Source organism: Nycticebus coucang, chromosome 21, assembly GCF_027406575.1.
Source record: "Nycticebus coucang isolate mNycCou1 chromosome 21, mNycCou1.pri, whole genome shotgun sequence".
NCBI classification, from domain to species: domain Eukaryota; kingdom Metazoa; phylum Chordata; class Mammalia; order Primates; family Lorisidae; genus Nycticebus; species Nycticebus coucang.
Window position 1 is genome coordinate 45,282,256 of NC_069800.1, and position 17,010 is coordinate 45,299,265.

The 17,010-nt window shown below is 38.8% G+C and overlaps 1 protein-coding gene across 5 annotated transcripts in view; it reads left to right on the forward strand.

Moving 5' to 3' along the window:
• RALGAPB (Ral GTPase activating protein non-catalytic subunit beta) overlaps window positions 1–17,010 on the forward strand; it is a 117,313-nt gene that overhangs the window by 77,286 nt on the left and 23,017 nt on the right. For all 5 annotated transcript variants that reach the window (XM_053573877.1, XM_053573878.1, XM_053573879.1 and 2 more), the window contains 4 exons: window positions 4,367–4,554; window positions 8,336–8,442; window positions 10,053–10,205; window positions 12,618–12,827. In XM_053573877.1, coding sequence (XP_053429852.1) covers window positions 4,367–4,554; window positions 8,336–8,442; window positions 10,053–10,205; window positions 12,618–12,827 — 658 coding nt within the window. The remainder of the gene's footprint in view (window positions 1–4,366; window positions 4,555–8,335; window positions 8,443–10,052; window positions 10,206–12,617; window positions 12,828–17,010) is intronic.

Here is a 17,010-nt window from a genome sequence, read left to right on the forward strand (position 1 = left end):
GCTGAGATAGTGTTCTCTAAAAATGATATCTCAGACTTGATGGGTACCCTCAAGAGTACCGTTCGTAATGAAACACATGCCCAACTAGATGTTTCTGTTCTCTCTCAATTGTTAGTGGCGTTGCTGTTTGCTTGTTATGCCAGAACAGAAGCTTGGTTGTCTCTGATTTGTCTTTCTCTCATTTCCTGTGTAAAGCCAGTGACTCAATCTAATAGACTTTATTTTTGTAAAGTATTTCCTCCATCCTCTGTAACCTCAGATAGCATACTAGTCCTGGCCCTCTTTACTTCTTGCTTGATTTCCCTGTTTTCATTCTCAATCCTTCCTGTTCATCTAGATTTCTGTTGCTAAACTCATCATCCTTAAGCACAATTTCTTTTTTCTTTTTGAGGCAGGGTCTCTGTCACCCAGGCTAGATTACAGTGGATTCATCATAGCTCACTGAAACCTCAGACCTCCTGGACTTAAGTGATCCTCCTTCCTCAGACTCTTGAATAGCTGGGACTACAGGCGTGCACCACTGTGCATAGCTAATTTTTTAATTTTTTGTAGAGACAAGGTCTTAACTATCTTGCTCAGTCCAGTCTTGAACTCCTATCTGAACCAGTCCCCTCATAGGGCTAGGATTATAGGATTAAAGGCCATCATCTGTAGCCTTTAAGCACTTTTTTTTTTTGAGACAGAGTTTCATTTTGTTGCCCAGGCTAGAGTGCTGTGACATCAGCCTAGCTCACAGCAACCTCAAACTCGTGGGTGTAAGTGATTCTCCTATCTTAGCCCACCACAATGCCTGGCTAATTTTTCTATTTTTAGTAGAGACAGCCTCTTGTTTTTGCTCAGGATTGTCTCAAACATTTGAACTCAAGTAATCTTCCCACCATAACCTCCCAGAGTGCTAGGATTACAGGCATGAACCAAGCCGCCATGCCCGGCCTTTTAAGCACATTTTGAACATGTTGCTTGAGTAAGTGGAAACCTTGAATAGATCCCTGTTTCTTGCTTTGTTGTTGGAACACATTGGTCAAAGTCATCCCTTCTGCCATCATCGGGCAGAAGGAACTTGTGGCTGTAAACTGGCCATGCTCACACCTGCTTGTGCTCCTTCTCTGGGTTTCTCCCTGAGCCGCATCCATCACTGTTCAGTGCTCACCTCAAATCTAGCTACCTCCACAGGACCTTCTTGGTTATTGCTTCATGAAGATGAAAATGACTCGTCTTCTCCTCTGCCCTCGTGTCTGCCTGTACCACACAGTGGGGAATTCTATACTGTCATGATTGTACCTGGTTATATTTTATACATGCCAGCATTATCTCCCCAATCTGGGTACATTTACATCTTTCTTTGACAACCCTCACAATGCTGAACATGTAGCAGACAATTACGGAGTGTGTAGATGAGCTGGTTGGGTTTTTTCCCCTTGTCATACTAATACAAATTCAAAATTGGGAACCTTAGAAGTCATTTCAACAGCTCCTTTGCTTAAGATATACTTACCAAGTTATTTAGCTTCTAATTTTCACAGTTGTCCATTTAAGTTGTTAAAAACTTAATATTTTTACATTGAGCTAAAAATCTCTCCCACTTTAATTTCTGTCCATTGGTTCTAAGTCAGACATTGTTAGTAAAATAGCTTGTCTAGGCAGCAGTGGTAATTGAAGGCAATGCTCATGTTCTCTGTGTTTCACTTCTGCCAGTACCTTAAGATATTTTTTGTATTACAGAGATTCAAATACCTTTATCATTCTTGGAATTCTCAACTGGTATAGGTTTGACTATATACTTCTTACAGGTGGCTTATTGTGTACTGTATTCTAGATGTGGTTTGATGGTGTTTACACTCTATAGAATATTTTATTTTCATTACAGTGTACTCAGAGGCTTACTGGGTTTCTGAGAACCTGGTGATTTGCATTAAGTCAACTAAAATTCTTGAGTTTTTTTCCCTATGTTTACTTTCTATCTGTCTTTCTCATCCTGTACTTACTTGTTTGGGGGTGTTTGAATGTAATGCACAGAACTTTACATTTAATCCTGAAATTTCTTCATATGGGATTTACCTCTTTATTTTCAATCTTTTAAGATTCTTTTGTATCTTAGCTCTCTGATATTTTATCACCGCAGTTTAACCACAGCTTTTTTATTTTATTTTATTTTATTTTATTTTATTTTATTTTTGAGGCAAGGTCTCACTCTGTTGCCCAGGCCAGAGTGCATTGGCATCATCCTTACTTATTGTAACTTTAAACTCCTGGGCTCAAGTGGTCTTCTTGCCTCAGCCTTTCGAGTAACTGGGTCTATAAAGCATGTACCACCATACCTGGCTAATTTTTAAATTTTTGTAGAGATGGAGTTTCACTATGTTGCTCAGGCTGGTCTCGAACTTCTGGGCTCAAGCAGTCCTCCTGCCTCAGCCTTCCTAAGTGCTAGGGTTACATTCGTGAGCCACCGTGCCTGGCCTATTAACTGCAGATTTAATGAACCTGTGCTGCATGTTCTAATCAAAGATACTGATAAAAATATTGAACAGAAATAGACTCACGAAACATGTCATAGGAGGATTTCCTTCAGGTTCACAGGAATTTTTAAATCTTATCTATAAGATTGTCATGATACACTATCAAATACTTGTATGTCTTGCTTTCAGAGACATTTATCTGCCTTTCCAGTCTAGTTAAAATCCAGAAGAGAAAATGTAGTTAGGCTGGTATGATTTGATTTTAGTGACCTATTTCTTACTTGTATAATATCTTAGAATCTTGCATGGGACATGACAAGCTCACTTAGCCCATATGGTTTGCAATATCCATCTCTGTCCTGTTTTAGAAAACCAAAGCCATATTTTCTTGTTATTAATATACCGGTATCTCTCCTATTTTTTACAATTCTTGAGAGGCCTGAACGTAACATCAGGTTCACTTGGTCCTTGAAATTCTTAGTCCTCATATAAGGAGGTGAAAAAATGGAAGGAGCAATGTTGCCCTCCATTATCACAGATCTTTGGGTTCAAGCCTTAGAGTAACAGAATAGAGGAAGAATAGGGCGGTGCCTGTGGCTCAAGGAGTAGGGCGCCGGTCCCATATGCCGGAGGTGGTGGGTTCAAACCCAGCCCCAGCCAAAAAAAAAAAAGAATAGAGGAAGAATAGAGTAAAAGAATAGAAGCTTGAATAGTCCTTCAAGCTGAGGACTGAAATGATAAAAGTGGTGGTGGGTGTGGAATATTGGTTTTCTAAATGAGATGCATCTGAAGGGTTAGGTGATATTTGAGCCATAAGATAAAATCTTTGTTTTAATCACAAGATACTTTCTCTTTCTCCTTCACTTTCTTCATTCTAAATGGGAATTAGAATAGTACCTATCTTACAGGATTGTTATGAAACTATGTGAAATAATGTGTGTAAAGTGCTTAAAACAGTGCACATAGTAAGCACATAGTGCTGCATAAGTTATTGTTATTAATGTATGCAGAAATCAATATGGATATAAACAAGTTTGAAAGTTCAGGCTTGTTCAATTGAATTCCAGTTTATAGAGCAATTTTCCTTATATACTTTGGTTTAATAATTACAATAGTTCTATGAGATCTAATTCTTAGTTCCTCAAGTTCTTTATCTGTAAAATAAGGATAAAATCTACTCGTGAGCATACAGTGAGAAGGCAGCAGGCCTTGGTTTCTGGTCTTTTGACAATCACCTATCTTTTCTGAGCCTGCCTCATCTGAGAAATTCAGAGGTTTAGCTCATCTTTGAATCCTTTTCTGGGTCAAGAGTTCTTTAGAATAATCCCGAAACCCAGAAAGCACATGCAGATTTTTTAACATATCCTTAGGACATTCAAGTGGAAATGTTGTTAGTCATGTTCCCAGGGTAGCAAACTAAAGAGAAATTTGCTTGCAGGAAGTTTATTGGATAGTGCTCTCAGGATCAATCACTATGGGGAAATGAAGGAAACAGGATTGGGTACAGGGAGGCACTTGCAACAAAGCGCTCTAGAGCTGGCATGACTCTTCAGAGTTCTTTTAGGCTGGAGAGCAGGCTGGGATGTTATGCCCCTGAGTCAACCATTCGTTGCATGTGGTCTGTCTCAGAAGGAAGCTGTGCTCTTGAGTGAGATGGTTCTCATTGACCATGGGGGAAATTCTGGAGAGGGACTCAGCATCTCTCTGCATCTAGAGGAATGGGCCTTTCATTCTTGGAGGGGAAAATCTGGACAGGACACCATGGCCTTCACTATGGGGAGAAAAATATAACATGTCAAGAAGCATGGCTGTCCATTAAAATTCTGAACAGCAGAAGGACACGTTACTATGTGAGGAAAACTGAAGATTTTGCTTTGATAATTAACTGTTACCTTTTCCATTCTCCATAGTATTATGCAGTTGCTTGGCGCATTTCCTTCACCCAGTGGTCCTGCCTCTCCTTGTAGTCTGGTGAATGAGACCACTTTGATTAAATACTCCAGGCTGCCAACTATAAACAAGCATAGTTTCCGGTACTTTGTCTTGGATAACAGTGTCATCCTGGCAATGCTGGAGCAACCTCTTGGAAATGAGCAGAGTAAGTTTTAGCACTTTGAGCCTTCTTACCTGCTAAGTCAATACATATCATCAGTTCCATGAAGCTATTTCTAGGATCAGGGAAGAAGATACTGCAGGTTCTAAGTAATTGTGCATTTGTCAGAAAGACTTCCAGCTCTGCAACATTAGCACCTGAAAAATAGGAGGTCAGAAAATAAAATATACATATTAAATAGAATCTTTAAAGGCTCTTTATGTCTATCTGAAGTGGCTCTGTAATTTTGTTTGTTTGTTTGTTTAAGATAAGGTCTTGCTCTGTTGCCTAAGCTTGTGTACGGTGGCATCATTGTAGATCACTGCAGCCTTGAACTCCTGGATTGATCCTTCTGCCTCAGCCTCCAGAGTAGCTGGGGCTACAGGCACACACCACCATGCCTAGCTACTTTTTCTACTTTTTGGAGAGCTGGGGTCTCACTCTTGCTCAGGCTGGTCTTGAATTCTTGACCTTAAGCAGTCCTCCCACCTTACCCTCCCAAAGTGCTAATATTACAGGCACAAGCCACTGTATGCAGGGAATGGCTCTGTGGTTTTATAAAAAGTTTGTTTTAGTAGGATATTTTATGTTTTTATCATTGTCACTCTTTTTTCCCTTTTGAACTTTGAGTCCTGCCCCCTCACTCCCCATTGTTCTATTTCAGTTATTGGTGCCATTCACACAGGCTAGAAATTTGACTTATCATTTTTGCTTGTTTTATGTCATACAAGCAAAAAACAAGCAAAAAATTTAAACAAGCCATAAATTTAAAATTGCATGTGAACTCTATGGCTATCCTGTATAACTAATTTCTACGTTTTCACCACCTCACCAGTGACTTTTGAATCTTTCCTAACTTCTGTATTCCTCTCTATACATCCAAATACAGGGCCTTATTACTTCTCACTAGATTGTTACAGTTGTTTCCTGTGTGGTGCGATTCCTCCCCTTCCTAGCCCACCTTGCTAATTTCAAAATTAGTTTAACCTCACTTCTGTCCTGCTTGCTGCCACTGTAGTATTCATCCTTAAATACAGACCTGACCATACCAATGCCCTACTGAAAACCCTTCATTGATTTTTCTATTAATACAACACACACTGTTTTTCTCCCTTCCCTCCCCCTACTTATAAACCATCTCAGGGTATGTAATTACCACCACAACCCAAAATACTCATAGTATCTATTTTTTCCTGGTGGTAATTGGTATCAGCTAGTATGTAAAGGAAGTATGTTCCCAGAGAGATCCTCATTGCTGAGAAGATGAAGAAAAGTGAAGGTTACAGAATCTGTGGCCCTAAAGAAACTCAGGGAGTCACCAGATGTACCATTCCGTTATATATAGATGAAGGAACTAATGCTCACAGAGTATATTTGTTTTGGCTGGGATTCCTTGAGAATTATATGGTATGGCTAGAACTCAGATTTCTAAATGCCACATTGTCCTTTATGTTATTGCCATAATAGGATTTGCTCAGTGATTAAAGACTTGTCTTCTTGCCTTTGCAAAGGTAAACAGGGTCTTAATGTCCTATGTCCATTGTGTATATAAGTAGGATCTCATTAATCCATAAAATGGAAGTGAAACTTTTCCCTGTAGTTTGGGATAAAAGAATACCATCAAAAATTTCCATCATGTTGTGGTGAGATATAGTGACATTAATATGAAATAGAACAAGGCCTTTTATCATTGCCAACTCCAGAAGTACCAGTCCCCAGTCTTTTCCACAGCTACTTCTTCCTTCTCTATCCCAGACCATGGCTTGCTTGGCTTTCTTCCCTAGGCTGCTGTGTCTACTATTCATGATTCTTTCAGCCTCCTATTCCCAAGCCATCTGCAGAATCCCAGCCCAGAATCCCTCAGGCTTCCTGGCCTTTTCCCAGATTTTTCAGGACTCCCCTACTCTCTTTCCAAGTAATTATATTGCATAAGAGGTCTACCAAAATATAAACAATTGGAATACATATGGACATTTCAGTAGTTCGTTATAATAGTTAATAACAGAAGAAACAAGAGAGAAAAGTTTGAAAAAGTTTGACCCTCACACCTGAGACAAAAGTAACAAATTAAAAACAAGGATCTGGGTTACTCAGGAATTCATTCATTCTTTACTTATACTGCCACCACTCTGCCCCTGAACTTGTGCTGGGGCGGAACAGTGCCTGCCTGTGGTTGGCAGTAGTACACAAACGTATAGGCAGATGTAGCATGAACACTGCAGACAATCTCTCTTTCCTATACCTAGGTTGTTTGCACCATTGGGAGGTTAAGAGTTGTTTGCTAGGATGGCATTTCCCAGAAATGTGTATGTGCATCACTGAGGGTATATGAGATGATCGTAGTTGATTCATTGGTAAACATTACTTTATATATTTTTAAACATGTTATTTTAAAATACATAATTAGGCTCAGTGCCCATAGCACAGTGGTTACGGCACCAGCCACATGCACCAAGGCTGGTGGGTTCAAACCCAGCCTGGGCCACCTAAACAACAATGACAACTGCAACAAAGAAAATAGCCAGGGATTGTGGCAGGTGCCTGTAGTCCCAGCTACTTGGGAGGCTGAGGCAAAACAATCGCTTAAGCCCAAGGGTTTGAGGTTGCTGTGAGTTATGATGGCACGGCACTCTACCCAGGGCAACAGCTTGAAACTGTCTCAAAAATAAATAAATGAATAAAAATATATAATTAGCACACCAAAATTTATGATTTTGCATTTCAAGACACACAGGTTTCTTTTAAAATAAATGTAAGTTAAAAATAAAAAGAAAGGGCCAGGGCGGCGGCTGTGGCTCAAAGGAGTAAGGCGCCAGCCCCATATGCCGGAGGTGGTGGGTTTAAACCCAGCCCCAGCCCAAAAGAAAAAAAGAAAGGGCCAGGTGCAGTAGTTCATGCCTGTAATCCTAGCACTCTGGGAGGCCGAGGCAGGTGGATTATTTGAGTTTAGGAGTCTGAGACCAGCCTAAGCAAGAGTGAGACCCTGTCTCTACTAAAAAAAAAAACAGAAAATCTAGGCAGGCATTGCCACAGACACGTGTAGTCCCAGCTACTTGGGAGGGTAAGGCAAGAGGATCACTTGAGCTCAGAAGTTTGAGGTTGCTGTGAGCTATGACACTACAGCACTCTACCAAGGGTGACAAAGTGAGATTCTACCTCAAAACAAAACAAAAAATTAATAAGTAAAATAAAAAGAAAGAACAGCCAGGCACAATGGCTTTTGCAAGTAATTCTAGTATTTTGGAAGCCTGAGGCAGGAAGATTGTTTGAGGCCAGGAGTTTAAGACCCAGCCTGGGCAACAGAGGGAGATCCTGTCTCTATAAGAAAAAAGGAAAAAGCTGAGCATGGTAGTGCACTGCTGTAGGCCTAGCTACTCGGAAGGCTGAACCTGAGCCTGGAAGATGGCTTAAGCCCAGGAGTTTTCTAGTAAGCTAGGATCGTGCCACTACACTCCAGCCTGGTGACAGAGTGAGAACCTGTCTCAGTAAATAGATAGATGAAAGAAAGAAAAAAAGGAAGGAATGGGAGGGAGAGAGGGAGGGAAAAGAAAAAGAAAGGAAGGGAGAAAGAAAGAGTGGTTGGTAGAAAGAAGAATAGTAGTACTTCTGAAGAAAAAAATAGTACTTCTGGTATATGGGTGTGGTATAAACCACAGAGGTGGTACATAATCAAAGCTTTGGAAACAACTGTGTTGGGGCTTTGATTATGAGAAGTTCGCCCTTGATAATAGTTTTATTTTAAATGGTTGTCTGAAAGATAAACTTTTACACAAACATTTTATTCTAGATGATTTTTTCCCCTCTGTCACTGTGCTGGTCCGGGGAATGTCTGGAAGACTTGCTTGGGCACAACAGCTTTGCCTTTTACCCCGAGGAGCAAAAGCAAATCAGAAGGTACTTCTCAGAAGTTATAGGGGAGGGATGATGAGTGTGTGTGTGTGTGTGTGTGTGTGTGTGTGTGTTTGTTTTAAAGGTTAAATAATTTCCAACAAAAGTCACAGGTAAATATTTTGTGAACCAGTTTCTCAGTGGGTTCACATCAGAATCATCTTAGGAACCTAGAATTACTCCTAAAGGCATCTTCAAGGCAGGTGTGTCTTCAGAAAGCTTTCCACGTGATCCTGACATCCACTTAGGAGGAAGGACATGTTTTTCTGAATATGTTTTTTCCATGTAATTTTAGATATAATAAAAGTCTGATAGATACTGTGTATTTAAAAAAAAAAAAAAAAAAATTTGACCAGACCTTTGATTTACCTCGCAACAGGACTTAGTTTCAAATTGTTTTATATGATTTATTACTCTGTAATTGGTACTATGTTGTGTAATTTTTTAATCTGTAAAGTTAATGAAATCTTTTAGGGTGGCACAATTTATTATCTGAAAAGTCAGATAATAAAGAAAAAATTTAAAATCACCTGTTCTCATTACCCAGAAGGATATAGCCACTGTTACAATTTTGGATTGGGTTTTGTTTTGATCTTTTTTTCCCTTTCCAATACAATAACACTTAAATAGAATGAGTTGTTTTGTGTGTTCTTTTCACTTATTACATTGTAGGCTTTTACTTCTGTTACTAAAATATTTTTTAAAATATGACTTCATAAAATTTTATCAGCCTTTATGAGAGATATCCATGAAATTGGATCAGTGCCTAAAATCATTTAATATCCTAGGTGTCTCTATTAGGTAAGATATGTTTACCCATGAGGAGCACACCTGTTTTCTTTTGGTGACATCATCCAGGTCACATTCTGTCAGCAGCTCTGTAAATTACTAAGTTAGTGTTTAAACTGAGAAGGAAAGTTAGCAGGAAAGGAACTAAAATTTGTTGAGAGTTTACTATGTATCATATACATATTTAAGCATGGATTTGGAACCATAAAGGCCTAGATTTAATGCTCATACCCTCTCAATTAAGCCATGCTGAGGTTCTAATTGAACTCATTTTCTAGAGATGGCCCAGTAGACCTAAACTTGTACTTTGGGTGGCACCTGTAGCTCAAAGGGGTAGGGCGCTGGCCCCATATACCGGAGGTGGCGGGTTCAAACCCAGCTCTGGCCAAAAACTGTAAAAAAAAAAAAAAAAAAAAGGAAGAGGAAAAGAAAATATAGGAAAAAAATAAACTTGTACTTTATTATATGGAATAATTTGAGAGCTTTTTCAGAAGGAAGGTAGTTTGAGATTTAAAGCCCTAACTATAGTGGCTTACCATTGAATGTGGGAGATTCAGGCCTGCAGCAGTAGAAGTCCACAGCCCCTTGTCAATCATGGGATATATACCAAGTTGATAGACATTTTTAGAAAAATAAAATAGAGTGCACAGATACCCAGGCTGCTTACTTTTACTGTTATCTATAGCATGTGTAGATTCTTAGTGAGTTTTTATGATATATAATCCTTGTGAGGTACAGGAATCTAATAGGCTGGGGAAATCTGTCTTATTACAGATAGATATTGGACTGTCTGCAATAAACATAATGTTATTTGTTTATTTTGCCAGCTTTTTGTGCCTGAACCTCGCCCAGTTCCTAAAAATGATGTTGGATTTAAATATACTGTGAAACATCGCCCATTTCCTGAAGAGGTGGACAAGATTCCTTTTGTGAAAGCAGACCTGAGCATTCCAGATTTGCATGAAATTGTCACTGAAGAAGTAAGTTAAATTATTTTTAGCTGTTCTTAAAGAGATAAATGTAAACATTCTTAAATGACTTCCATGGTTAGGATAATACTGTTAGTGTTATTGAAGGTGATTTATAAGATGAACTTAGTCTCTGTCTTCTAGAGACTAGAATCTAGATATAGGTTGTGGCTGATTGAAAGGAACCATACATCTCTTAGAAAGATGTGTCACTGGGCTACTTGGGCTATTGTAGATTTCAATAATGTACCAACACAATCAGACTCTGGTAGTGGAGTATACTTGGAGAATGGAGACTGTGTCCAGACTATTATGACAATTCAAGTCCTTAGGAGAAATGAAGGACTGTATCACTGTAGTTTAATATATACAAGGTGGAGGTAGATCCAAGCAGTCTTGGATTGCTGAGGGAAGGAAAAGAGCCAAAGAATTTTAGATTTTGAGTTTGCATGACAAAGAGGTATCAGGGCATATTTACAGAAATATGGACTATAGGAGGAAGACAAATTTGGGAATATGTGAAAAATGTATTTGGTTTTAGATTAATTTAGACAATTAGATCAGGCAATTGCTATCTTAGGTCAAGGAAGAAGAATTTCAAGAAGTGTGGGGGACTGGTGTGCCAGGGCATGAGAGAACAGAAGGGCAAGAATGGAGGAAGGGCTGTATTATCAAATGCTGGAGAGATCAGGGAGAAGGAGGAATAAGAAAAGGTCTCTGGATTTTGGCATGAAATTGTAGGTGACCCTTGAGCTCAGGTTCAAAGGAGCATGAAGTGTGGGGCAGAGTGTAAGGAGCTAGGGGTGAATGATTAAAGAGAAAGAAGCAGCAAATACAAACTATGCTGCTAGCAGTAAAAAGGAGGGTACCTAATGGATAATAGCATAGGGAAATAGCCTACTTAAGGCAAATCCAGGCTAGTTTTTTCTGTTTTCTTTTCTTTTTCTTTTTTTCTTTTAGCATTCAAGAATGGGAGAAATATTAACATGTTTATAGATTGAAAAGAAAGACCTGGTGGAGAGGGCTTTGTTGATACTGTAAGATAGACAAGAGGAATTATAGGTGATAGAAGCAGCAGGGCCAAGAGTCTAGGCGATTGTGTTTAGAAGAGAAATGTTTCTGTAAAAAACATTAGATCAAGGTTCAGAGACATTTAGAGTAGAAATGAGGGAAATTGAAGAAGCTTGTGTAAATTTTAATCTTAGTTCTTAGCAGTGTAATAGGGGATCAAAGATGGTTCTTAAAATTACCAGGCAGTCCAGCTAAGGTTAAGCAGCATCATTTCTAGTGAAGTTATTTAATTCATTCTGTTGACTTTCTTTAAGTCTTTGGGAGCCTAAGTAAAGAATTTGAATGGTATGGAAATTGACAGGTGCAGGAATTTGGAAGGATAAGGTTCTACAGCTATTTTTTGTGCTTAAGGAGAGTATATTAAGATGTTAATTGCCGGGGTGGGATGGGGCGGGTGTTAGTCTCAGTTGAGAAGCAGAAGAAGCCAGAAGGATGCTAACGCATGGGAAAATAGGGAGAGGGATTGAGTGTCCTACTGCGGGGCAAAGCACGAGAGCTGGGGAGTGAAGGTATGGGAAACAACTAGAAGGGGGCTTATGATTGGAGAGAGAATTTCAGAATTACAGCCTTTGAAAGTAGGACCCATCATGGGTGGCCAAAGTCTGAAGGTTGTAGGATTGTGAGCCAGTTTGTTAGAAGGTTGTTAGAAGGATTATCACATACCAGAGGATGGAATTTTACACTAGGATTGATCTGAAGGGATGGGTACGGTTGGGGGGTTCCACAACAGTGTTACAGTCAAAGAATCGCATTTGGGTAAGTACTTTAAAACATATGGGGCTCCGGCAGGGTGAAGACAGTGCTCTGGAAGTGGGGAGCAACTACTTTGCCCCGTTTCTTGTCCATTTGAAGAACAGGTAGAATACTTTTTATTCACAGCCAGGAGATGAAGGAGTGATTATTGAAGCCATAGGAAAGTTTTTTTGGTATTTGTTTTTCCTTGAAACATGCTATTGAACGGAAACATTTTCTTCATTTTCTTTGTTGCCTATAGCTCTATTTTTTTTTTTTTTTTGAGACAGAGTCTCACTATGTTGCTCTGGGTAGAGTGCCGTAGCATCTCAGCTCACAGCAACCTCAAACTCTTAGGCTTAAGTGATTCTCTTGCCTCAGCCTCCCAAGTAGCTGGGACTTTAGGCACCCTCCATAACACCTAGCTATTTTGTTGTAGTTGTCATTGTTTTTTAGCAGGTTCAGGCTGGGTTTGAACCCATTAGCCCCGGTGTATGTGGTCAGTGCCCTAACCACCGAGCATGGGTGCCGAGCCCTGTAGCTCTGTTTTCATGTTAAAATTAAGTTTGATGCTGTTACTTTTATAATATTTCCAAAAAATGAAAATTTGGTTTATTTCAGTTGGAAGAGAAACATGAAAAATTAAGGAGTGGAATGGCTCAGCAGATTACTTATGAAATACACCTTGAGCAACAGAGTGAGGAAGAATTGCAGAAGAGAAGTTTTCCTGATCCCATTACGGATTGCAGGCCTCCGCCTCCTGCCCAAGAATTCCAAACAGCACGTCTTTTCCTCTCACACTTTGGATTTTTGTCATTAGAAGCATTGAAGGTAATTTTCATAAACTTTTATGAGTAAATATATTTGGCCAGTGACAGTGAAAATATTTTTATGAGAGTAGAAGGAAATTTCTTTTAAAAACTGATTAAAATATTATTCTTTATACAAGTAAATGAAATTCTGTGCTACTGTAGGTTACAGTGTGAGCTCCAGGACAGTCTACCTATGAATGCATTCTGAGTTCTTCTGTTTGAGGTAACTGCACTGACAGTACACTTAGCTCTGCATTTTCCTGGGTAATACAGGATCCATTTTATACATATAAATGAAATCTACAGATAATTAAAAAAAATAATATTCAGAATATCCCCCTAGTAAATATTATAACTGAAAGTCTAAGCTACTATTGACTATGCTCTTTCATGCCACTATATTTTCTTATTTATTTATTTATTGAAGACAGTGTCTTGCTCTATCACCCAAGCTAGAATGCATGTGGCATGTGGCAGCATGCTAGTGGCATGATCACAGCTCACTGCACAGTATGAACATAAAAACTTTTTTTTTTTTTTTTTGTCTCTTTTCAGTTTTTGACTGGGGCCGGGTTTGAACCTGCCACCTCTGGTGTATGGGCCCGTGCCCTATTCCTTTGAGCCACAGGCGCCACCCATGAACATAAAAACTCTTAATGCAGAATAGAAGAGCAGACAGAAGAGAATAAAAAGAAGTATAGTGGTAAAATATGGAAATCAAAGAAAATAGATCCAGCCTACAAATGATAAGTGATGTTCTTGGTATAGAAGCAATACATAAAAATACGTGAAAGAAAATGATTGCTTTATATGGCCTGCAGGGAGACAAGAAAAGCTGCACTAGCTCTTTCTCTTAAGATCGTAATTTTCTGTTCATGTTACCTATTCTAATTGAAATTGTTAAGCTTTGAAGACAGTAATTCTCATGCTTTCTCATCTATATCAGAACATAGGAAAACGAAAGATACCTAGTTTATTTCATGAACTTTAGCATATGTCTAATAACTTAAACTTAATAGGGCATACATATAAAAAAAACTACAAACCAGTCTTACTTACAAAAGGATTCTAGTCAAACTAAATTCTGAATTAAAAAAGAGTGTGTTGAGCAAATTACCTTCTATGACCAAGTAAGGTTTATCACAGGAACTTGACAATTATTGGGAAATATTGATAAAGGCATTAGGAAATTAAGTGGATCCTACTAGCAGATCAATCAGTATTTAATAAAACAATATATTTTTTTAAAAACTTAGAAATAAAGATCTCTTGAAATGGCAGCCCATGAGCAAATTTAGAGGTACCTTTTGTTAAAATCAGAGGTGAAGGATATGTACCTGGATGACTTTTTAACTTTTTAGTTTTAAATAATTACAGATTAGCAGGAAGTTGGGAAATACAAGTACAGGGAGCTTTCCTCCAATGGCGGGACATTATATACAGGGTGGACATAAAGTTCGTTTGCAATTTAAATTAGTTTATTGTTTTATTTTATTTAATTTTTTTTTGAGACAGAGTCTCACTATCTCCCAGCAACCTCAAACTCTTGGGCCTCCCAAGTAGCTGGGACTACAGGCGCCTGCCACAACCCTTGGCTATTTTTTTGTAGCAGTTGTCATTGTTGTTTATCTGGCTCAGGCTGGGTTCAAACCCACCAGCCCTGGTGTATGTGGCTGGCACCCTAAACACTGAGCTATGGGTGCTGAGCCTCATTTATTACTTAAATGGCAAATGAACTTTATGTTCATCCCCTGTAAAACCGTAGTACATTATCAAAATGAAGTAAGTCAATGAAGTGTTAAAAGAAACTAAATGAAATAAAGATCATTGCAAATGAGAAGATAGTGTACAGATAATCTGACTTGTAATTAGACAGCCTTAAGAGAATCAATATTTAAAATAAATGAGAGTTGAGACAACACCAAAAAGTACAAAAATTAATGACTATCCTCTACTATATTCAGTTAAAAACACAATATAAAAATATTCCATTTATAGCTGTGATATTGACATTGACAAAAGTTACCTTAACAAACTCTCTATAAGACCTAGAGGAAGAAACCTTTAAAAGTTAGTAAGAGATATGAAATGTGTATGTTATGTTCATATAACATATGGATGAGGGGCGGCACCTATGGCTCAAGGGGTAGGGCGCCAGTCCCATATGCCGGAGGTAGCAGGTTCAGACCCAGCCCCAGCCAAAAAAAAACTGCAAAAAAAGGGCGGCGCCTGTGGCTCAAGGGGTAGGGCGCCGGTCCCATATGCCAGAGGTAGCAGGTTCAGACCCAGCCCCGGCCAAAAAAAAAAACATATGGATGAGAAGATCATCCAGAAGAACAAGCTGAGGAAATACCTTACTTAAAAAAACAAAGAAGTAGGAGGACTCTTTATTTCCTGAGGCATATTACAGCATGCTGCAGGTCCATAGTTCCTTCTTCATAAAACTGAAATGGACAGATTTTTGTATATTCGTAGCAAATTCACATAGTGGCAAAATCTGACTTGAATTGATATGAAGCTATTTGTAGTCTTTACTTATTTCACTTAATGTGAATACTCTTCTTTTTGACTGGCCATAGACTATTCAATTTCAAAATATTAATTTCTTTGATTATACAGGGTATCCCTGAAGTTGCCCCTATAGTCACCATACAAGGAAAATGGGAAATTGTAGCTAAATGTGCTTTTATTTACAAAATATTCATTATAAAATATTTACAAAATACTCTCTGCACGTTGGCCACCTCTTTGTACAGTTTTGTAATGACCATAGTTGACCACCTCCCTACATTGACCACATCCATAAATTGACCTAATTTTCATGGACTGGGCATACCCCGCATGTATATCAGTACCAGTCTTAGTTCCTTATCTTGACCACGCCTTTGTTGACCAGTTTGTTACAGTCCCATGGGTGGTCAACTTACAGAGGTTCTACTGCATTTTGTAAATAAATGTACAGTAAGCTACAATTTCCCATTTTCCCTACGTACGGTGACTTTAGGTTTGACTTTTAGGACATCTTGTAGGTAGTGCCCCAGCACTTGCTAGGAATGTTATGTAATAGACCAGAAGACCAGGCTCAACAATTTTTGCCAATGTGAAAGAGAATAATTTTTGCCATCTTTGGGGGATGGCTTCCTAAAAAATACAATGGTTAGTAGAACCATTTTCGGCAAGATCAAGAGCACAAAGAAGATAAGGGATTACGAGGAGACAAAAATGCATTTAAAAATTTTTTCAAGAAGTTTTTAGGTTTGCAGAATAATTGAGTAGAAAGCATAGAGAGCTCCCTAAATCCTCCCCCACCCACTTCCTCTATTTAATATCTTACATTGATGTGGTACATTTGTTACAATTGACAAACCTCTGTTACTATTAATGAACCAGTGGGGCATTCCTAAATGAAGTCTGTAATTTACATTAGGGTTCATTCTGTATAGTACAGCTTTGTGGGTTTTTACAAGTGTATAATGACACGTGCTTACCATTATAGTATTAAACAAATAGTTTCACTACCTTATAAATCCATTGTAAAGGTTGGGTGCAGTGGCTCATGCCTGTAATCCTAGCACTCTGGGAGGCTGAGGTGGGTGGATTAGACAGGTGGATTAATTAGACAGCCTTAAGAGACTCAATAAGATATTTAAAATAAATGAGAGAATTGAGACGACACCAAAAGTGCAAAAATTCCTTGAGCTCAGGAGTTCAAGACCAGCCTAAGCAATGGTGAGACCCCATCTCTACTAAAATGAAAAACTGAGGCAAGAGGATCACTTGAGCCCAAGAGTTTGAGGTTGCTGTGAGCTAGGATGCCTTGGCACTCTACCGAGGGTGACAAAGTAAGACTCTGCCTCACACACGCACACACACAAAATTCCACTGTGTTTCACCTATTTGTCCCTCCCTGTTCTCCCTTTCCCCCCCCCCCCCCAACCTCTGGCAACCACTGGTCTTTGTACTGTTTCTATATAAGTTTGCCTTTTCCTGAATGACACGTCACTGGAATTGCACAGTATGAGTCTTCTCACACTGGCTTTTTTCACTTACCAGTATGCATTTAAGTTTCCTTCATGTCTTTTTGAGACTTCAAAATCCATTTCTTTTTAATCCTGAATTATACCCCATTGTATGGATATACCACAGTCGATTTATTCATTTGCCTGTTGAAAGATATCTTGGTTGCCTCCAAGGTCTATTTT